This window comes from Cibotium barometz, chromosome 36 (assembly GCF_041138505.1).
Source record: "Cibotium barometz isolate CiBa-2024 chromosome 36, ASM4113850v1, whole genome shotgun sequence".
NCBI lineage: Eukaryota > Viridiplantae > Streptophyta > Polypodiopsida > Cyatheales > Cibotiaceae > Cibotium > Cibotium barometz.
The window spans coordinates 13,609,406-13,634,206 of record NC_141081.1 but is presented as its reverse complement, the minus strand read 5'-3'; the positions used below and the strand labels follow the sequence as shown (position 1 = coordinate 13,634,206).

Here is a 24,801-nt window from a genome sequence, read left to right as displayed (position 1 = left end):
TGATTTGAGCAAGGAGTAATTCAATTTGCTTCAGAAAAAACGCGTCGGCCAAAAACGTAAAATCTGCTTCGTCCGTTGGCGGTTTGCTACGCCGTCTTGCTGAGCCTGTAGCCAAGGATGTTGGCTAGCTTGAGCTAGAAGATTGTGACCTAATTTGATGTGTGCTAAGTTCTAGAGACCCTCCACTGGCTGGGGGTGAAGGGGAAGAGTGAAAGCTTACTAAAAATTTGATTTTTTGCTAATTATTTTACTAATCCTAATTAATTCACTAATGGGCTCATAAATCTGGTTGATTCTAGGCATGGCTCTGATACCATGTTAAAATTTGAGAATAATGATGAGCTAGGGTGGATCATACACTAGAATCAACATGATTAACAAAGTGATTAAGAAATGATTAAGACATAATTAGTGAATAATTAGCAGATAGATTAATGTAGACATGGATACTCAAAAACCAGCAAATTCTCATTAGGGCTATGCCTCAATTTATAGAGTTTACATCAAGCATCAAATCCCATTGATTTCTCCATGATTCACTCCCTGAGTATCTCCACCTCTTGCCTGATTCTCTCCACCTCTTCTCTTTTCCCAGATTATCTCCCAGAATATCTCCACACTCCTAAATTCCCTCATGCTACCCATTATTCTCTCCCAGTAGATTCTTCTAACCTTTTCACAGGTTCTTTCACAATTACATCTCCTCTTTTACAGCCTCTATCCAAGAGCTTGTTCCCACACACACCCTATTCACTTGTATATTTCAACATTCCTGAGAACCTTCTCTCAAACATCAAGGATTTCTTCAGGTTGGAGTTCCATCTACCCTTGGGTTGAAGAAGTTAAGAGTTCATCATTAAGCACATGATTCGGGCTCGGTACATACTTCTTAAGTAGGCTGACATGAAATACATTATGTACTTTGAGATGAGGAGGCAAAAGAAGTTCATAGGCTAAGTCACCTACTTTCTTTGTAATTAGATATGGCCCACAGTATCTGGGGGGGGATAACTTCTTGTACTTCCCAAGAGATAGAGAACTTCTTTTGGGGCGTACTCGAATGAAGTCCATACCTGCTTCTTCGAATTTTCTGTCTAACCTCTTCTTATCTGCATACTGCTTCTGTCTATCCTGGGCAGCTTTTATATCCTTGCGGATTGACTGCATCTGCTGCTCCATGTCGTCAAGCATCTGTCTAGACATCTCGACCCTAATCAATTGGTCGGACCAAGTTAATGGTGTTAGGCAGTCTTGTCCATACAGAGCTTTGAAAGGGCTCATCCTGATAAGAAGCATAATAGGCGAATTCGACTAGGTGCAGATAGCTTAGCCACTTCTTGGGTTCCCTGCCACCCACAGCATAACCGAAGTATATCTTCGATTACTTGGTTCCATACAGAGCTTTGAAAGGGCTCATCCTGATACTTCGGTGATAAGAAGCATTATAGGCAAATTCGACTAGGTGCAGATAGCTTAGCCACTTCTTGGGTTCCCTACCACAGCATGACACCGAAGTATATCTTTGATTACTTGGTTCACCCTTTCTGTTTGACCATCGGTCTCAGGGTGGTAAGCTGTGTTGAGATCCAAGAAAGTTCCTACTGCTTCGAAGAATGCAGTCTAGAATCTTGACGTGAATTTGGGATCTCGATCACTTACTATTCTCTTGGGTAGGCCATGCAATTTGAAGATTTCCTTGAGGAACACTCTGGCCACATCCACTGCAGTGTAGGTTTCTTTTACTGGAATCAGATGGGCAACTTTGGTTAGTCTATCAACTACCACGAAGATGGAGTTGTAGCCTGCTTGCACTGAAGGTAGTCCAGTAATAAAATCCATACTGATACATTCCCACTTCATCTGGGGGATGTCTAATGGATGTAACTTCCCAATACACCACACTATAGTATATACCCTCTTATTAGGAGAAGAAGTTATATACTATAGTGTGGTATATACAAAGTATACAAAGTTTTCGGGGTCCGTGGTGCGATTTGAGTGCGTTTTTGGCACCGCAAGGTTTCTGCAGACATTCTAGAGAGGTGTCATTTCGGATTGGTTCTACTCGATTTTGGGTATTTGGGCTGTGTAGAGGCCAAGATTTGGTATGCAACAGCATCTACAGTGTCTTCAACAACATCGACCATCTAGTAACACTCTATTCTCTACTCTGTGTTATTTTTCGTACACTTTGCAGGTGATTCAGTCAGCCATCCAGGGTCATTCAGTGAATACTGAGTACTTGCAGTGTTGTGTTAAAAGATTTTGCATTTGGTAGAAAGTCATGGCTGGCAGTAGTGATGTATTCAACATGTTGTCTGCTGCTGCTGTGCTGAGGAAAAACTTGATGGGACTAACTACCCATTGTGGTCCTATATGATGAGGCATGTACTGGTTGCTAAAGGCCTTTGGAATGTGGTCAGTGGTAGTGAAACTCGTCGTGTTTCACAATAACTACCAATGCAACCACGTGTTGCAGGTACATCTGAAGTAGAATCTGATACAGATGTGGCTCCTCCACATGCACCATCAGTACCTCCCACTACTGCTCAAATGAGATGGGATGGAAGAGATGCTCAGGCACATGCATTGCTTGCACTTTCTGTGAAGCGAAGCATTATTCCTCATATTCGGTCATGTAAGACTTCAAAATATGCATGGGATGCACTTGCTGCATTATACCAGGTGCGCAATGAAGCACGTGTTGCATATCTGCGCAAACAGTTGGAGTCTGAGCACATGAATGAGGGAGACTCAATGGACGACAATCAAAGACAGAAAAACAGGGTTGTGAGGAGGGAGACAGACTACTAGATCAAGTATTAAGGAAGCTAGCTCTGATACCAATTGTTGGAATTAGGGTTAGGGTTACAACAATGCACACACACAAGATAGAGAAGCTTGAGATCACACAAACTCACTAGATTAGAATGAACAAATGTGTGCCAGATACAAAAAATAAGTACACACCCCAAAATGAGTAGGTAAGAGGGTGTACATACACACGAGGGGAAAAACCTCCTAGTGAGGAAAAAAGTGCCCCCACGGTCCTAAGTGTGTTCACACACATCACTACCATATAATGCTACATAAGGATTTTAAATCCTAAAAGCATAGCTTTTGTCACAATTGCTAGGCAAAATGATGTGTAATAAAATAATAGCTCGAGCTATGTGATTCTATTTGGCCACTTTGATGCATTGTTTCTTTCAAGGATAGGGGCCCCCTTAAAATGTGATTCTCTATTGTCTAAGTAAGCTTGTGGTATTCCATACACACAATTATAATGAAAGAGAAAATATGCTTTCTAAAATATATCATAGTTTTTTCTTGTGGTATTTCCATACATAGAATTATAATAAAAGAGAAAAGATGATTTCTAATATCTATCATAGTTCTAACTTTAACTTTATAATTTTGTGATTGAATCAACACAAAACCATGGGTCATACACACAATTATAATGAAAGAGAAAATATGCTTTCTAAAATATATCGTAGTTTTTTCTTGTGGTATTTCCATACATAGAATTATAATAAAAGAGAAAAGATGATTTCTAATATCTATCATAGTTCTAACTTTAACTTTATAATTTTGTGATTGAATCAACACAAAACCATGGGTCATACTGCGTCGACATGATGATCTAAAAGAAAATTATCTACATGTCTTTTGACATCCTCAATATAATGATGGTAAATGACATGCTCCTTTCAAGAAAATACGATCTTATTGGCTCTTAAGTGCTTGTAATTGAAGGGTGTAACTTTTTTAATGTGCATGTTTGTGCACATGAACATCTCTAAGTATGTTTATTTAGAGGGGCTAGTTTTATTTCTTTGCATGGAATGTAGGTTGATTTATGTAGAGCACATATTGAATAAAGAAATAAATTATAAAGGGACAAGAAAATGGTGTATGGTATATACGCATGACATAGAAGCTAGAAGCTTTTGTGATGACACACTATCTAGATAAAGGGAGAAAAAAGAAGTGTGATTATCAAAGATTCACATGGCAACATAGAAAAAGAACTATAATTCTAAAAGACTAGTGAGAGCACACACATTGATTTAAGCAAGCCACACTTTAACTTGAGAACATGCATAATAAATGTAAGACCTAGCTATTATAGAACCTTCGGTTATAATACTTGAAAGCCTATGTGGTTTTTTTGTCATGTGACAATACAATGGAAAAGTGCTGAAATAATATGTAAAAATGGAATCGGGGTAGGAGATCTCGACATGTATATTTAGGAAGGTGGAAGATGCCATTATTTTGAACTAATTACGTTAATAGGAAGAGCCAGGGTCAGATATAAACTTTTTTTCTAAGCAGTGAAAAAAAAAAAAAGAATACCCTTGAAGGCGAATCAGATTAACCTGGTTTTACAGCTAAATTTTCAAAATTTTGAATCTTTAAATTCAAGGCTAGGCAAATTTGCAACTGGTTTTTCTCTATTTGAGAGTGAAAATTACAGTACAGGATGGTTTTCTTTTTCTAATGCAATAATAATATTATGGCATTATTGAGTACGTTAGCACATTCAGATTTAAATGGAGCTTAGAAGGGTTGGACTTCATATCGGACGGAACAATCGCCCATTTGGGCGCTTGCACCGAGGGCATTGCCGGACATATCAAGCATATTCATTTGAAGGTATCGAAGGCACTGGAGGCAATCAGGCAAAGAGAGGGGTTGGTGGCAGGTCCCTTGGCCATAAGCTGAAGTGCCGGCACTGGTGTGGACGGTCTTGTAGGTGGCGCCATGGGAGGACGTGGTGTTGGCCGCGATGTCAGCCAGAGTGGCCTGCAAGTTGGCAAGGAGGGAGGTGCCGGCGGGTATCGTCTCTGCGCTGCGAGAGCCTGTCACGAAGGAGGTATCAAAGGCAAACGCACAGAAGCCCCAGTAATACAGAGAGAGCATGGGGATTAAGAAGATGAAGTTGGGCTTCATTTCTGTCGACGAGGAGAAGCTTCTGTGCGAATCAGGGATAGAGCTTCTGCTAATGGGGGGCTTCCGCTTTAGCGAGGAGCCTGCCCACATAAACGTCGCCTTGGCCTCCTTTTTGGAGCTTGGTTGCTTGTCGTCGATACTGCAGGCCTCGACCGCCCTCTATCTGCCAAGTTTTCACGTGCATATCAGTCCAAATGTAGCCGCCCTTCGTCCTTGCATGCGCAAGCCCACATCGCCCATGCAACACGTGGAGACTTCTGTGTCACTAGCCTATGGGTTTTCACAACATTACGTGTGTACCTCAACTGGTAGAACCGTCGCGTTCCACGATGAGATCCCGGGTTCAATACCTAGGGGTTACACGACGAACGGTAGCCTAAGGGTCACATTACGTGTGTAGCTCAACTGGTAGAACCGTCGCGTTCCACGATGAGATCCCGGGTTCGATACCTAGGGGTTACACGACGAACGGCAGCATCCATGGCACATACAAATGTACCCTCCCGAAAAAAAAAGGATAAGATAAGAAACAGAACTAGAGCTCACTGGAGGTGGGCAAGCACATAGCTTGATATTGGAATCCAGAACATTATTCAAATGGGAAGATCTAAAACTACAAATAACTAATGAATCTCCCTCTCTTCATATGCAAATATGAGTACCCAGAAAGTTAGCATAAAAGACCTTTATCTATCTGAAAATTTAATATAAAGTCATCATAGAATATTGTTTCTTGAAAGCCTTTGAGTTTTCCAAAATCTTGCAAACCTCTGAGTCTTTAAAACTTGAATTTGAAATGCTCAATATGCACTTTGTCAAACCTCTAAACTCTTTGATACTAAATGTACAGCAACATGCAAGCATGGATCTTTCAAGAGCACATCATAGTGCTTGGAATGGTCAAGCCATGGGTGTAAGCAATGTAGGAATTTAGCACTATTGTACATGTGTGTGTGTGTACGTACATACATACACACACACACACACACACACACACACACACACACACACACACACATATATATATATATATATAACCGCTCCAAGAAAAACTTCCATCGACTATGCATGGTACCTGCTAAGGAAACCTTGTCTACCACATGCACTAGCAAGTGCCTACTATGGTTGATACTCTACCACTACAACACATCGGGGCACATTAATGTTTTTTAGCAGCATTTTTGGAAGGGGAATATCCGGGCTTTTAACATAGTAGCAAAAACACGCTATTTTTTCGCTACTAAAAACGCTGCTAAGTAGCACTTTCGCAGAGCAAAAACACTGCTACACTGTTAAAAAACCAAAATGCTGCTCAACAGCATGACCTGGAAAAAGTAATCTTGCTCCACATCGATTTTATCATTTAAATGTCCTAAACTTGATACCTTGAGTTTTTTTGTAGGTTTATGTCTAATCTATCACTTCTACCTCTCCTACCCTATCCTCCTCAAGCTCAAGCAAGGTACGTCTTCTCTTTTCCTTCATCTCCTATGCAAACAAGCTTTCCATGAAAGCTTTCTTGTGAGTATTTAAATCCCTTCTTTTTCCTCTCTTTTAATTTTTTTTTCCCTTTTTTTTCTTTCTCATTGAAGCTTAATCATAACCCTAGCTTCTACATAGAAGCCTTAATAGAGAGATTTGATGAAGAGCTCTCCATCAAAGCTCTCTATTAGGGTTTCTATTTAGAAGCTAGGGTTGGGTTTAAGCTTCAATGAGAAGGGAAAAAAAATTCAATAAGTTTTCTATGTTATGCAAAAGATTTCATTAAGATTTCTATTAAGATTAGGGTTTTATATATGCTTCTATTAGAGTTAGGATTAGGGTTATTAATATGAGACTAATACTTTATGTTTCCTCTCTTATGCTTTTACATGTTATAGGGTTTTCAAGATTAGGGTTTGTTATTTTTTCTTCTTGCTATGGATACCTTTTGAGAGCTATGCTTCTCTCAAGAGGTGGCCATATGCCTTAGCCTCATGCATGAGGCTAGTTGCATGAGGCTAGTGTAGAAAGCTTATGCATTAGCCATATACATAAGGCATAAGCCTCATGCATGAGGCTTATACATAAGGTTTATGAATGAGGCTTATGAATAAGCTACATGCATGAGACTTATGCATTAGCCTCATGCATGAGGCTTATACATAAGGTTTATGAATGAGGCTTATGAATAAGCTACATGCATGAGACTTATGCATTATCCATAAGCGTCTATGCATAGCCTTTAGAGAGCTATGTATCTCTCAAGAGGTGGCCATATGCCTCATGCATTTACATTTTTATGAGGCTAATGCCTAAAGCTTATGAATGCATAAATCTTATACATTAGCCATATGCATAAGCCTCATGCATGAGGCTAATGCATAAGCCTCATGTATGAGGCCTATAATTAGCCATATGTGCATAAGCCTCATATATGCAGCTTATGCATGAGGCTTATGCATAAGGTAGCACCCAGCTAATGCATAATAAAGCTCATGCATATTATGCATAGGCCTCATGCATACTATGCATAAGGCTTATGCATAGCATTCATAGCCTGCACAAGGCTATGCACTCATAGCTTGCATAAGACTATGCACAAGCCTCATGCATAAACCTTATGCATAGCTACCGCATACATGAGGCTTATGTATTAGCCATATGCATAAGCCTAATATAGAAGCCTCATGTATGCGGTTTAGGCATAAGGTTCATGCATGAGCTTATACATAAGCCTCATGCATATGGCTTTATACATGAGGCTTATGCATAAGCCTCATGCATGAGGCTTATGCATATGGCTTTATACATGAGGCTTATGCGTATGGCTAATGCATGAGACTTATGCATATGGCTTTATACATGAGGCTTATACATAAGCCATATGCATGAGGCTTATGCATATGGCTTTAAACATGAGGCTTATGCGTATGGCTAATGCATAAGCCTCATGCATGAGGCTTATGCATTAGCCATACGCATAAGCCTCATGTATAAAGCCATATGCATAAGCCTTGTACATGATGCTTATGCATAAGCCTTATGCATGAGGCTTATGAATTAGCCATATATATAAGCCTCATGTATAAATCCATATGCATAAGCCTCATTCATAAGCTACATACATGAGGCTTATGTATAAGCTCATGCATAAACCTTATGCATAAGCTACATACATGAGGCTTCTATATTAGGCTTATGTATATGGCTAATACATAAGCCTCATGTATGCAGCTTATGTATAAGCTCATGCGACGGCTTATGCATAGTTCTTATGAAAGCTATGAATGCATAGACTTATGCATGGCCTCGTGCATGCTATGAATGCTATGCATCAGCCTTATGCATGGCCTCATGCAGGCTATGAATGCTATGCATAAGCCGGCTTTTGTATTAGGCTTATGCATATGGCTAATACATAAACCTCATGTATGCAGCGGCTTATACATGAGGCTTATGTATAGTCTTATGCAAGATATGAATGCATAGCCTTATGCATGGCCTTGTGTAGGCTATAAATGCTATGTATAAGCCTTATGCATAGTATGCATAAGGCCTATACATAATATGCATGAGCCTTATGCATAAGGCTTATGCATTAGTCAAGTACTACCTAGGCATGTCGTAGCTACCGGCATGCATCCCATTACATGCACGTGCCGGGTGCTACCTAAGCGTGTCGGGTAGCTGTCAACATTCCCATGTATTGGAAGCTACCGGCATGCCTAGGTAGCACCTAGAATGGGTGCTACCTAAGCATGCCGGTAGCTACCGACATACCTAGGTATCTTCCAATGCATGTAAGGTGCTTTTTGATGTTGACCCTTCAATGCAGCTCCTAACTCCATAGATTTTCATTATGCTTTATTTTGTATATGACCTTTTTGGACTCATACACTTATGTAATTTTGCCAAGTATTGTAATATAATTATGGCATTTTCCAAGTATGAATTATAATTATCTTTTGTGTATTTGTAAATTTTTACATATATATGTGAATGATAATGAAGATGAGAATGATGATTAGTCATCCCTTTAGCTTTATTTTGTATATGGCTAAAAGCCTTATCAATATTTTGTAATCCTTTGAACTCAATGAATATATATTTTTGTTAATGTTTTTGTGCACTTCTTTCTACTATCTCTTTATTTAAAAAAAGCTGGGACATAGCTTTTTGTTAAAGCTGGGGCAGACTAGGGAGTTCTGTGTAAGAACCTCCCATTTTGTCCTAGCTTTTTTTTGTAGGTTTATTTTTACTGCTGAGAGCAGCGTTTTTAGCAGCACAATACCGTTGCCAAGCAACATTATTTCGTTGCTCTGTAGTAGAAAATTTTTACTACTAATAACGATACTAGAGCAACGCTCTACAAAGAATATCAACGAAATGACCCCCGCAAGGCTTATAGTTATAATAACGCTACTAAAAATGCTACTACATTGTCATTCTATTGTAGTGTACATTTGAGACACCCATCTCATTATTTGCTTCAGTCTTTATAGAATCCTACACTAGCATATACTTTCTATTCATCTCATCAAACATAACATCCCTAGTCATCTCACACATAGTGAAGTTATAGTATCCAATACAACAAGGTGAGGGGTTACTAACATTTTAGCAATAGTTTACATTTCATTAGTATAAGCACCACTAGAGGCAATGCTAGAATTAAAAAAAAACTCCAAATGAAGTCCATAAAAATAAATGGTAAAAGATTTTGTCAAACATAATTTTTTTATAAATAAAGAAGAAAAATTCAACAAAATGTTACAAGCCAATCAATATGTAGAAAGGTATATAGTGATTTATATCTTTACATACCATCATCATGCCATCTTACAAACAAATCCATACATGTTGGAATGAAGGGATGTAATGCATGAAAATATGAGTAATCACCATGTAAACATGATGCCTAAGTGTGTTTAGTCTCTCACCAAGAGAATGGAAATAGCCTTCCACAAGCCAAGAGAGAAGCCATGAGCTCCAAGAAACATAAGTTTCCATTTCTAAAAATGATCATCAAAAGTTACAACCATGGTCCAAGTCCCCTCTTTTATACATGGACTTGTCCCATTATTAACCCTATTGAATAAAGTTCCTACTTTATTACAAACCATCCCTTCCCAAAGATTTTGTCCTCAAAATCAATAACATGTACAATCTCAAAGTATGAGACTCTAATGTAATCAATGGGAAGTGGTTAAGAGTTCTCAAGTACATCCAAAGCACATATACAATGAAAATCCGGATGTATACAAGTCCACAAAGCTTCAAGCCCAAAGTGTATGAGTGGGACTATTATGACAGCCCTTCTAGTCGATGAAGACCCTTGAAAATCCTTCATTTAGACTCCATATATTGGGCTGAAAATGATATGTACACTCAGCCATATGTAGCCCACATCATAATCTTTCATTAGGATACGCCATGAAGCTTGTTGGAGTAGAAAAATAGGCCCAACAGTAGACCTTCCCAAAGCTCTCCAGAAATTACAGCATGTATACTTCTCCTCATATTACCCAATTTGCTCAAGTAAACCATACCACTTGGTCACGGAAAGTCATCCACAAGTAAGCCATGTTGTTGGACATACTTCAATGATTGCCAAGTAGCCTCATCCATGGGTAATTGCTTCCATTTGACAAGGTATTCATCAATATTCCGATTCCTCAACTCTCTTGTCCTCTTGCCAATAACCCTCTCCGGCTCATAAATGATCTCACCTTCTTCATTCATGGGTGGAAGCTCTTCCATCTCTTGAGGCAAAGATCCCATAAACCTCTTAAGGTTAGATACATGAAACACATTATGGATCCTTGTCGAAGAAGGCAAATCCAACTTGTAGGCCAAATCACCAACCCTCTTGATAATCAAGTATGGTCCATAATACCTACGAGCCAATTTTGAGTTGGTTACACCTTTGAGAGTGTTATGCCGACTCTTGGGAAGCTTCAATAACACATAATCACCCTCTTGAAACTCCACATTCCTTCTATGAACATCCGCATTAGCCTTCATGACATCTTGAGCCTTCTTCATATTGTCCTTGCAAAGTTGAAGAAGTCGTTTCATTCTTTCCAACTCTTCTTTTGCCAATGGATTGACCACTTTGTCTTCATGGAAGGCTATCGATGGCACATGTACTTGATATCCATAGAGAGCCTCAAATGGTGACATGCCAATACTCAAATGCTTGCTTGAATTATGGCAAAATTCAGCAAGATAAAGCCACTCATCCCAAGATGTTTGCATGTCATGACATAGATGTTCCCCTTTGCTCTTGCTATAGATCAAGATGTCATTGAAGAACACTAGCACAAACTTGAAAAGAAGGGGAGCCAATATCCGATTCATCAATGCTTGAAAAGTGGCCGGAGCATTTGTAAGACCAAAGGGCATCACCATGAAGTGAAACAATCCCCTTTCCGTCCTAAATGCTGTCTTCTCTTCATCACCTTCCTTCATCCTTATTTGATGATATCCCGATCTCAAATCAATCTTGGTGAAGAACTTTGCCCCTTTGAGCTCATCAAGAAGATCATCAATGCGAGGTATGGGATACCTATTCTTGATTGTGACCTTGTTCAAGTCACGATAATCAATGCACATGCGAAAGGATCCATCCTTCTTCTTCACCAAGAGAACGGGAGATGCAAATGGAGATTGTGAAGGTTGAATAAGACCCATAGCAAGCAAATCTTGCACTTGCTTAGCCACTTCCTCTCTTTCTACCTTAGACAAACGGTAAGGAGGCTTGTTGACAACCTTTGCATTCGGTTCAAGTACTATGGCATGGTCAATCTCCCTCTTAGGTGGTAGACTCTTTGGCACTTGCAAAATATCTTCATACTCCTTAAGAAGAGTTGCCATTCCCTCATCTATGTGCTGTCCACTGCCTTCCATCCCCTCTTGGGTAACATGTAACACATAGATAGTGCCAAAAGCCTTAATCTCTTTCTTGAGTCACCTTGGAGTGATCAAAGAGAGCTTCTTAGGTGCATTTGCAGCAAGTACCACTTGTTGCCCATGATGTAGAAAGCTCATGAAACCTTGTTGAAGGTTCATGTGAATGTCACCAAGTGAAGCCAACCAATCACACCCCATGATAATGTCGATGGGACCCATATCCAAAACCACCAAATCACCTTCCCAAGTGTATGAAGAGGATAAAATCACTTTTGTAGAAATAAACCAAGCTAGTCTTCTCACTTTCCCCATTTGCCACTTGCACTTGGAACGTTGTAGGTGTCTTCTTTGTGTTGAGTTTGAGAGAGTTGATGGATTTAGAGTTGATGAAGCTATGAGTGCTCCCGGAATCCACAAGAATATGTGCAACCCTCCCATTGATGGTCCCCACCAACCTTAGTGTGCTTGGGTTCTTGCAACCCACCAACAACTCTTGTGAGATAGAGCATATGCAAGCTGAAATTTCTGCATTGGTAGGCATGTCTCCGTCCACAAGGCTTTCCTTAACTCCACCTCCCGGATCAAACGGAAACTCACCATCCTCCGTGATGAAAGAATGGTCTTCAAGTGACTCCTCATGTGCTTCTTCATTGCAATCCTCCCATTCCTCAATGTCATGAGAGTCATCCTTGTTCTCTTCCTCATCCATGAGGATCATAGTGGCCACAATCTTCTTTGATTTGCACACATGCCCGGGTGACCACCTCTCTTTGCACTTGAAACATAGCCCTTTGCTTCTCAACTCCTCAATCTTTGGATTATCCATTCTTTGAGTCTTCTTGAAGGGTTGAAAGGGCCTCTTCTTCATGAAGTCACTACTCTTTTTGGCATCAAATTGATGTATCCCATTCTTTGGCTGTCCACCCCAAAATGATGTAGGAGCTCTTGGATTAGAGGATGGTAATGTAGAGGTAGGACCTTTCCCAAAATTGTAAGAAGTAGTGGTTGGTTTGAGTGTATCTTTGGTGAAGGTCATGGGCTGAGACCTCTTGTACTTTGGCTCATAGAGTTTGGCTAACCTCATAGCTTCTTTGAGAGAGCTAGGCCTTTGAGCCGACACATCCGCCTTGATGAAGTGTTCAAGCCCATGCACAAACTTTTTCATCTTCATGTCTTCACTCAAGCCTTCCACGTACATTGAAAGCTTCAAAAATCTCTTGATGTAATCCCTCACCATCATCCCCTTTTGAGAAAGCTCATACCATTCTTCATGGTATCGGTCAAGCACTAAGGGTGAAATGAAGGCCAAGTTCATCTCCCGCTTCAATCCTTCCCAAGTTGATGGCGTGTTCCCTTGTTTGACCAAGTGCCTCCACCATTGATGAGCATAATCTTCAAGATGTAAGGAAGAAAATTGTACCATATCACGCTCACTTTTTGGGTAAAGTTGGAAATAGGTGTCAAGCTTGGTAGCCCACTCCTCCAACTCTTGCGGAGATGACCCGTCACCTTTGAACTTTGATAGTGAGATTTTGTCTTTGACATCCTTGGAAGATATGTGGGATGGGTTATCATGTTGGGTAGAGGGCTTGAATCTTTGCATCTTTGAGTATGACTCCATAAATTGTGCAAAGTCTTTGTAATCCCTCTTGATGATATTCGACAATCCCATCCACTTCTCGTGAGCATCCCTTTGTCTTTGGGCAAAGGACATTTGATTCCAATCGAGTGCAATCTCCTCATCATTCACAAACGCCTCATCCTCTTCCCTTGAATGCATTGCCCTAGAAGAGGTAGGACCCTTTGATGCATTAGGGTGAGACAAACCCGAATGAAAAGAAGGAGGAAACATATCCTTGACAAGAGGTCTCCGTGCATCCGCCATGAATCCCCGAGTGGATGCTCCCAATGGATCCTCTTGTACGGCCTTCATGGAATCCTCATTCAAGATGCCCTTGCCTTTTCTTTGCTCATAGTCACCATAATTCCCATGCTTTTCTTGTGCTTGAGACTTCCCAAACTTGTCCTCCATCACACCAATCCGTGAGGATAATGTTTCAAAATGAGAATCAAGCTTGGAGTCTGTCTCCAACCGTTGTACAAGCATTTGCATGAGGGTGTCATGGTTAACCGCCGCTTGTGTCCCTTGAGAAATTTGATTATGTACATTGCCCCCATTGTCTTCATTGATGAATGCATCCCTTGCATCCATATTACCTTCCATGTCCTCATCACCCATGATCATCTCTTGCACAACATCCCCACCCTTGCGTGGTCTTCCCTTTGGCATAGTGAAGAAATGCAAGATGTTGGTAGAATGCCCAAATGATGTCGGAATTGGACAAAAGAAGGTTTTATGGATAGGTAATGGTGTCTACTACCCTCCCAAATGAACACAGTAAGAATTAGGTGTGGGCAAGTACTCTCTGTTTTAGGGTTTATGCAGGACAGCTGAAAGTAGTAATTTGGCTCTAAAATGCAAAATATATGTCGGAATTAGGATTTTGACGGCTCTATAGAAAGCTAACGGAAGATAGAACCTACCCCTAAAAGCATTTTGATTCAGTCAAAGTGGAAGTATATTCTGTTTGACTTTGACCAGAAAGTCAACATGACTACTTTGACCGAGATTGTGATATCCGATTAAGGGGTTCTATGGCTCATTTGAAAACTCTCAAGGAGTAGATTAGAGTCGTGTAATCACTCGGACCTAATCCCAAAAACCCTAGGACTGAATTAGGGTTTTGTAAAATCCCAGAAATTCCCAAAATTCGGTCCCAAAGCTCAATCCGGCTACTACAAATGATTGGTGTTTCTCCCCTTGGTAGTTGTGAATAACTCTTCAAGTGTATCCATGGGGTAAATCTCCAATCAATAAGCTTGTTTGGCTCCCTTGTTGGAAAAATTCCGCCATAGTCTCCTTTGTAATTGGAACCAAATCTCAAATGAAAATGCAACTTCTCAAATCACAATGCAATACTCTTTGTATTCCACAATGTCATGAACAATCATATGCACTCTTTGTCCATCAAAGCATTTGCAATATCCACACAATATGACGGAAAAAGGGGCCCCATTGCCCAAATGCATCCACAAAGTCGATGGTGAGGATTGTTGAGGACGCGCGTTGAAGCTTGCCGATCTCCCGGCCAAGCTCTTCTCACCCCTTCACCAAGTTTTCCTCCAAGGTGAAGGTTGAGGCCATTTCTTCACACCGGTGTACCTAATCCCCCTTTGTACCGCTTTTCCAAGGCAATCACGGCACAAAGAGTTCAAGCCATTCTCCCCTTGGCCTCTCCAATGCCAAGGTACCCTCACACATTGCTAGATTCTATAGAAACTTGAAGTGGTAGCAATGGTGAGTGTAGGTACAAAATGATGTGGATAATATCAAATGATAGAACAAGTTTGTTGGCTTACAAGTATTGAGCATGACTCATGCCCTTTTACAATTTAGAACTCACCAATAAAGCATGGACTCATGCCTCAATCCATCATCCAAAAGCTCCAACACAAACCAACAATTCACAATGCCCTCACCATGGCATTTGCATAAGCATTTGTTAACCACAATCAAGGCATTTGCAATTGCATTCCAACAATCCCTTTCACATCATATTGACAAATGCATGCTTCCAAATGCTCTCTCTTATGCCCATGTGTAAAACATAGCATTGGCATGGCTATGTATAGCATCCATAGTGTCCATATGGCATCAAGATGAGCATGAGAGACTCCAAAAACATTGCATAAGCTTGCTATTCCATCAATGGCATGCCAATTGAGACATAATGAAGAAAATCCCCCAAAATGTGATCTATGAATTGGCCAAGCTCATGTGGAATCAATCCCTTTCACCATTGCCATCAATAATGCATGGAGAAGCAATATTGGCATGTGAATGGTCAAGCTTTAATGGTTAATTTCTGAAAATTAGGGGAGTTTGAATGTGTCCAACCCTAATCCATTCCCAAGCTCCACCAAATGCTTCAAACCACTCACCAATGTCATCCGGAAAGCTTCAATGGTAGAAAATGTTAAGAAAGCCTCTTGTTGAAGAAAAACGTAGCTCTCTTTGCTCTGAAATTTGCAGCCAAAATACACCTCCCATGTGCTTGAACAAGGCTTGAAAATATGCTCCAAACAAGGGCTAAGAACCCTATTGAAAAGCTTTCAACTCTTGAGGTAGTAGAGCTAGGCTTCACCTAGCTCTCCCTCACCATTTCAATGCCGTTTTGAGGCGGCAGCCTGCTGCAGCCCGTCGCCCTCCTCCTTGCCTCCTTCATGAGATGAGAATGCTCACAAAGATGCCTATGAAGATGTACAAGCTTAGCAATTGAAAGATATGGTTCATGGAAGGTAGGTTAAGCTCAACTTTCAGCCATGGAGAAATGAACAAAAGCTCCCAAATCTTGAGAAAAAAAATTAGCAAGAAGAGGCTCAAATGAAAGATCTCAGTGAGCTCTACAAAAACCCTAAGGTTTGGCATCAAAACGGGTAAAGGAAGAGCATCCCATGGCTATGGAAAGCTTGAGGAAGAAGAAGATGATTACTAATCATGATTAGCAGAAAAGTTAATTGCAATTAGTCACTTGCCCTAAGTTTTGGCCCGACTGCCCCAAATTTTTGGTCCAGAGGCCCAAAATTTGGTCCAAAAATGGCAAAATTGGCCAAAATTACTCAAAATTCAAGCAATTTCCATGAAATGCTCACCATATCCATGAGATTAAGCAAGATTAGAGAAGATTTGTCAAGAATCACTCAAGGATTACAAGAAGATGAGAAAAAAAATGAAAGAAACTCAAATTTTCAAGCAAATTTTCCCAACAACCCATGCATGTCCATGATCAAAATCAAGAGCTCTGATACCAATTGGAATGAAGGGATGTAATGCATGAAAATATGAGTAATCACCATGTAAACATGATGCCTAAGTGTGTTTAGTCTCTCACCAAGAGAATGGAAATAGCCTTCCACAAGCCAAGAGAGAAGCCATGAGCTCCAAGAAACATAAGTTTCCATTTCTAAAAATGATCATCAAAAGTTACAACCATGGTCCAAGTCCCCTCTTTTATACATGGACTTGTCCCATTATTAACCCTATTGAATAAAGTTCCTACTTTATTACACATGTCAATTGATTCATCTCCAAGTCCATCATTTTTATGGCCTCTATATCAATGTAAAGTTCTATTCCACTACTTGAAAAACATGTAGATGCACTATCATCATCATTATTGCATATTGTCTCATTGATTTCATTTGATGAAATCAAAGGTAGAAGATATTTATTAGTGGTGCATTCTTCAAACTGTGAATGATTCTGTTCTACCTCTTCATTCTCATTAATTGTTACGTATTACATTGTTATTTAAAAGAATATTCTAATAGAGAATTATGAAGTGTCATACTATTAGGCTTTATTCTCTCAAAGGAGAGAGCATTTATGTCTATAAATTTCCATCACATCACGTATTTCTTCTTTAATATCTAGATCTTGAAGTATATGCTTGGATCTAGACGCAACTTGTATTACATACCACCAATTTGGGATCTCTTTGGTTTGGACGAAACACAATCTAGAAAGAAAAAACACACAAAACATGTATAAGAAAATATATCTAAGACTTTTATTTTAAGTATTAAAATCCATCTCATTTTTTTAAAAAGTATAAACCTATTCACAATGTTATGGTAGAACATATGTGTCTATCACATCTTGCCATAACTTGGTTGAGTCAATTGCAAAAAATCCACCTTGATTCTTTTTCACGGTTGCTTGAGTATCTACACCACTTTGAACCACTTGGCATTAAAATTGAGCACTTTGAAAGCTCTAAACCTAATCTCCAAGATGTCTTGAATTGTTCCACAATAGTTACGATTCTTTACTATGATGTTATTATCTCTTATACTAGGTCAACTATCTTCCTCAAAACTTTCCATTACACCACAATATGTGATTCTTTTAGAGTCCACATGTTGAGTGCAAAAATGTTGACCTTCTGACACATTACGCTATATATTTTATACTACAACATAATTAACCTTTAAAAGAGCCTCTAGGTTAGGTGGGCATGCCATGTGCCTGTGTGTTGATCTCTTAAAGGCTCTTCTCTCCTTCATCCTTCTCTATCTTGCATCCACTTATCCATCACAAAATTGTTAAGAGGATAAAATGTAATGACCTTTGTGCATAATTTTCTCATTATAGAAATGCTAAAGTAAAAAATAATCAAATAAACACATAAACTAATATACATGCATAAGCACCATGATCAAGAGCCCATCCTAGCTCTGATACCATGTTGACAATCGTAATATCTAGGATTGATCATGGTGATAGACACAAGATTAAGCATAAGAGTTAAGGTGGATTAAACCACACAAGAAACTCCAAGAGAGAGAGAGAGAGAGAGAGAGAGAGAGAGAGAGAGAGAGAGAGAGAGAGAGAGATTGCACACTCAACAATAGCTCTATTGCATATCTCCAATGAACTATACAATGAGGCTTCTAATATAGATAGCCCTCATCTCACTTTACATGTGTGCATCCATGTGGCACACTCTTTTTCATTCTTTTGGTCAACACACACACCATACAATATCACATGTGGCATTCTTATCTTACCACAAATATCTTTCACCTCTAGGGTGCTTTCCCACACATGCATAAACTGAGCTTATATGTTTCAACACATGATTCCCTCCGGCCTTGCCCTTTGTCTCAAAAACCCCCTTAATTTTTTCATGAAATGTTCACAAAGAACATCCATTGGCTATGAACAACACCACATATAGCCACCTCATGTGCTAGATGTATCACTTGGTGTAACTGACTTGTGAGTATGCTTCTTGGAAAGCTTTCTTCAATCATACACACTCCCTTAACTTGAGCCTTCTCAATGAAATCTCAATTAATCTCCTTTGATACTATCCACCTGTTCAATAAGGGAGAAACAATAAACAAAAAGGAATAATAAAATTGTAAAGCTTAATGTTATAAGAGCATCAATCTATAGCTTTAACTAGATCTCACCTTGCCACTCCACCTAATTTATAGATGGCATTCCAAACTTCCTCCTCTGTCTACACCCACCAATTAATATTGGAAGTATGAACTGTATTTAAAATATGATGACCAATTATAAAAGAGAATTAATAGTCTACAACATCAATATGAAATCTCTAAAATATATATATAATTATCTATATACCTACATTATCTTATGCCAATCATGTGATTTAAGACCATATAATTGATTGTGGATCCTTCTTTTTGGTCTTGTGAATGCATCCTTTAATGAGTGTATTACACTAGCTGGTGTACAAAAAGAGGCTATTTAATTCTTGACATTCTTTTCCTCTTGCTTTGGCAAGGTTTTCATGAAGCGTTCAAGAAAGAACATCTACCGGTTATGAACAACACCATATAAGCATGAACTATAATCAAGTTTTAAAAACCAATTAATAGAAGACAATTAATAGTTTATAATATCAATATGAAAGCTCTAGACAGTATATATAATTATCTACATACCCGGATCATCTTGTGCTAATCATGTGATTAAATACCATACAATTGATTATGAGTATCCTTCTTCTTTGTGCTTCTAAATGCACCCTTTAATGAATAATGCATTACACTGGTTGGTGTATAAAAAGAGGCTATTTAATTCTTGACATTCTTATCGTCTTGCTTTGACAACCTCCATGGCACTTTTGGCAAAACCACCTTGTGGTTCCATGCGTCATTTTTACCAATTAGATGGTCCCAAATCATTAATGTCATATGCTTAAAAATGTGTATAGAAGATGATTTATTTTTAACTTTTCCCAATATCGTAGTCGATAAAAGATTGTGTACCTTTTCATGCCTAAGGGTGGTATGATAGAAGTCACTCCCTATCTCTCATCCCGATCTCCATCTCTTCACATTCCCTCCATTGTCTTGGAAGGAGTCACTTCTCTTAACAATCAGCAGCTCTATGCATAGAGATTTATGCATGAGCTCTATGCGTATTCATTTCACAATTATAATCCATCATGTTATCATTTTTTACAAATTACCTTTTTGCAATACCTCTTTGCAACATTGATTAAAAGAACTTAGATTTTAAGACTACGATCAAGTGCAAAGTGTTTTTCTTCAATCACATGAGGAAACATCTTTTTCAATATTTTTAGTTGTGTCATTGAGATTCTCCTAGTCCTCACATCATGAGTTCACGTTTTCATGCATAAGATATAGTCTCATATAGATTCCTTAGATTTTTTTCCTATCGTAATTCTATGGATGCACTCCACCTAGGGCCTTATCTCAAGAACCCATTCAAAGTTATGAAGTTTGCCTTAATAGTAGGTATCAAAGTGATGAACCATCTACTTGCCCTTTGCACTAACCATAGGGGTCTCGGGGGGTTTACTCTATAGAAGACCTATATATCACATGCATTCAAGGGGTATTTTGTAAATCCCTTATCTGTGGGTTTTAAGTATTTAAATGATCCCTTTTTTTATAAAAACTAATATCTTTTTAATCCTTTTTAAAACAGTATACTTTTGTTAATTTATTTTAAAAATGATTTTAAAAACCTCTTTCCATACTCTTGCATACTTTTAGGTGAACCCCTCAAGGATTCATTGCATGTACCTTGGGTCGGGCAATCTAGATTTTCAAAATCTTAACATATATGTTCAAACAATTGCTTGAATTAAACAAGATCTCTAGATCCCCATCATTATATTTACTCATAAGCTTAGAGATCTCTATGGCCATGGTGCTAGATAAATCTCTTAGGCCCTATTTAGCTCCTTCTTGGTTTAGAGCACTATCCGTTTTTCCTTGTGCAAACCCCCTTGTCTAGACTTTTTAATATAGCTAAATTTTGGTCATCTAGGGGGGACGCAAGAGTTATTTAATGTTGAGTTTAAGCATTTGTAGTAGATTAGGACTAAACATTATGCTACATATAGGACCACTAGGGGAAATGGAGTCACCAAAGAGTGTGAACCCTGGTGGCATAGTTGGAGTAATAAGGTGGGTCCAACGCATGGCATAGGTGATTAGGGTTTACACTTGAGGTAAGGACCTTAAGGGTTATGGCAAATTCTAGCTACAAGATTTATTCTTGTCAATGGACCTTTAAATCCCCCTACATTAGCCACGACTTTCTTTTGTTGATGATTTCTCCTTGATGAGCTGGTGTATGCTTCCAAGCTGGTGACACTATTTTTTTATTTTGTATATTTGATTTTTTGGGGGTTTTTTTTAACTAAAATCTTGTATATTTGATTTTTCTGGGTTTTCTAATTTGTTTAGGTTTTTTAGAGTTCATACATGTTTTTTGGGTCACATTAGGTGCTAATGGATAAACACATGCTCAAAAATGATGAAATCACATGCACATATGAAAACTTTGCTTGAGATGTAGCATGGCCATAAGAACAAGGCCATCTTCTTAATATCTATGCATGTATATGTAGGCAATGATAAGTGGGCTATACGATAAGATGTCTTCTTGATCTCTGTGCATGTATATGTAGGTAATGAAAAGTGGCCTATATAATAGGCCTGCCACCTTGAGTTGGTAAGAGTGGAAACTATATGAGATGTAATTGTGAAGGGCCTATACTTCTAAAAACAATCATTTGCTACTACACACGCTACTACTAGCAACTAGGGCAATGAATTTTTTACAAAAAAGGATTGAGAAATCAAGATTTGGAGAAATCATAAAGGCTGGTGTGTAGCCAACAAATCACAATAGCTATTGAGTAGAAGCAAAATCCAAGGAAATACTAAGTAAAAAAACACATAAATGCCCTCCTTTGTGTGGGGATCAGGGAAATCCCATTCTCCGAGCAACCTTCTCCAAGCAAGGTGAAAATTAGAGCCAAACTTGTCAATAAACCCCCAAAAAAATTGGAATTTTCTAGATAGAATTTTAAAACACAAACGTAATTAGAAAACAGTGCATCACTTTTTGCCAATCCAAAGAACATAAGACATATGCAACTACATAATTTTCCATTCACACCTCACCATAAACCTATTGAAAGATACCATAATTGCATGAACCACCAATACACAAAACCTATCTATATTGGAGTGCATATATAAGTGACCATTCTTACATAACCACAAATCAATTGGAAGATCCCAAAATTGCCTAACCCACCAATACACAAAACCAGTCCAAAATAAAGGTAGAGAAAACATTGTAACTACCCAAAACTAGACCACACAAAACACTCTAACAATCCCATGTCCTGCAGACCCCAAAAAGAAAAACCTCCAATGAAAAAAAAAACCACATTCAGCCGTGCTCTTTCAAGGTGCGACATTTGATCGCCTGCCTCCAAGTGCTTGAAACAACTCAATTTTTGTTAGAGCTGCTTTGTGAATAAACTCATGAAAAGTCGCATCCAAACCAAGGACTTGCAAAAGTAAACAAAGTACACGTGCTTGCATCAAAACAATGTACCTGTCCATCCAAGTTTCGGCCCTTATCAATGTTCTCATTAAATTCTTTTGTTAACCTTGTCCTCTATCCTACAATTTTCTTGTCACAAAACTGTGGACGAAAAGCACTAGCCACCGTACCATTTGCAACCGTATTATTCTGTGTGCTTTGTGGAACAACAATCCTTTTTTACAAAACGAATCCATTTCTTTCAAGAATTTGCACCTCATGACAATCCAAATTGGTACCTTCTTCCACATGCCAAACCTCGAGAGTGTCAGTCCTATCACATGGTCCTCTCGTCAAAATCCCAAGAATGTCGGCGAATTACAGAACCACACATACCCTCCAACAACTCCACTGGGATACTTTGTACAACCCTAAAAACATGGAGCCGGAACTCCACTATTTATGTCCAAACCCACATCAATAATTTGAGAGCCACATCTGCCATTCTATCCTGGAAATGGCCCAAAACAAGTTACTTTGCTACCATGAGTAGTTCTGCGAAGTGACCACATTGTTTTGCCAGGCATTTTAGTCTCCACACATGCACTTGTGTCCACACTCTGCATTGCACGTGCTACCCTGTGGACAATCTATTGTCACAATTACATACTCTGGCCGATGACTATCTTCATCCAAGATCTCTATTGGATCCGCACATAGTGGATGCTTTTGGGGCACACATTGTTGAACTCTCTTGCCCCACGCAGCATCTCAAAAGAGTCAATACCCATCTCCTACATAGTTGTGTGAGCCAAATTAATGAGTCTTTTGCCAAAAATATGTTTTTTCACCCGTACTCACAAATCTGTCAGCCATGTCTTGTAGCCTTGGGCCTGTGCGAGAGTGCACACCTTTCAAGTAAGCATTATACTTCACACTTTACAAAACATCCAATACCATGTCTGCACCTGTGGCCTCAAACAGGCTAACTTGACTTTTATAACCTATTGATGCTCTCATACTCGCATGCTTTGCCTTTGCAAGGTTTGTCCTGGGAACAAAAACTCCCAAGTCCTCCTAAGTAACAAACCAAGAGCCCCAGTGAAAAGCCTTGCTATCCCACCAAGCTAGCCATGTCTCCCAATGTAAGAATCTCTCCCTACTCTCTCCCTGAATAGCATGGCCAAAAAACTAAAACCTTCAAATCTCATTTTTACAAGCCTCACGATGGGCTGTCTCTCTGAAGGAGCATTTCTCCATTTTTCTACACATAGGCTTGTGTTCCTCAATAAAACATGGTCGAATACACTTACTTGAGTGCCTCACCATACTTTGTTCCCAATGGAACGCACAACTTCTCTCTTTCTTAGGCAAAATTTTCTTTTCCCCTCCAAAATAAATGACGCGAATAGTAATCCAATTAGCATTTGCTTCATCTGCCCATCAATCCACGAAACTCAGGTTTATCAAAGCCATTTTGCAGAACCACTGTATATTTGTACATGCTGATTGTCAACTCTAAATTCACATGTAGCTATGGTAACCAATTCACGGATGAATGGATCATATACATGGCAGACATTGTGGGCCATCCACACATCTTGTGAACATGGTCGAAATGGACCCACATATGCTACAAACTACCACCTGGTCTCATCTTGGTAACCAATGCTAATCCACTACCAGGTAACATACTCCAACATTTGTGCAAACTCATCATCCCCAATATCTGTGTAACCATGTGCATCATCCTTCATTAGCATGTCAAATATAACATCTTAGGCCACTATTGTTTGCAATTGCTTTGCTGTAGTGAAAGGAGGATTAAGGTCGACCCTACTCTTAACCTTCTCTTCCAAATTTTTCCCAATGCATGTACTTATGCCTTCTTTCTAAGGATGTGCATGATTACCCATATGTATAGCACATCTACTTGTATTCTGATGATATCTTGGTAGACAATAATAGATAAACAGTTGGGCATGTTTTCACACATTCAGGCATTTGATCACAGTGTTTGCAGGAAATATTACAGAACTCTGAACCAACCATTCCCTCTAGATAGCTTCTTTTCAATCGGCCTTTCCATTGTGTCTCATTATGCATTAGCATCTTGGCATAATGACAATCTACATTCACACATCGTAAATGACTTGAGCATCCACTGAATCGAACAGCACCATCAAAAACAACCATAATCGCTTATTACATATTCAACCCATGAGTGACCATCTTGCCTATGTTCCATACCATACATTGCAGAAGCAGTTCCACATGGCGGTAGCTCATAAGCAACATATCCATCATATGACAGGGGCAACTTATCCACTCTATGTATATTGATGGCACTATGTAATGCAACATGCAAATTGCTATTGAGAGGAAGTGCCCTAATAGCATCTAGCACACTCAAAACATTTTCTTTTGGAGAATTATTTTTATCCATGTCAATGAAAAGCTTATAAAATTGATACATATCTGCATCAATCTCAAAACCCATTTCACATGTATTCAACTGAACGAGGTCCAATTTC

At 39.1% G+C, this 24,801-nt stretch overlaps 1 protein-coding gene across 1 annotated transcript; it reads right to left on the bottom strand.

Annotated features, from left to right (window-relative positions):
* Window positions 1-4,566: 4,566 nt before the first annotated feature.
* LOC147617513 (antifungal protein ginkbilobin-like protein) lies at window positions 4,567-5,049 on the bottom strand. The gene has a single exon (XM_086775452.1). The coding sequence runs from the start codon at window positions 5,047-5,049 to the stop codon at window positions 4,567-4,569; it is 483 nt and encodes a 160-aa protein (XP_086631578.1).
* Between the last annotated feature and the right edge of the window lie 19,752 nt (window positions 5,050-24,801).

Coding starts and splice junctions, on each gene's coding strand:
- LOC147617513 (XM_086775452.1), bottom strand. CDS start 5,049: ATGTGGGCAGGCTCCTCGCTAAAGCGGAAGCCCCCCATTAGCAGAAGC.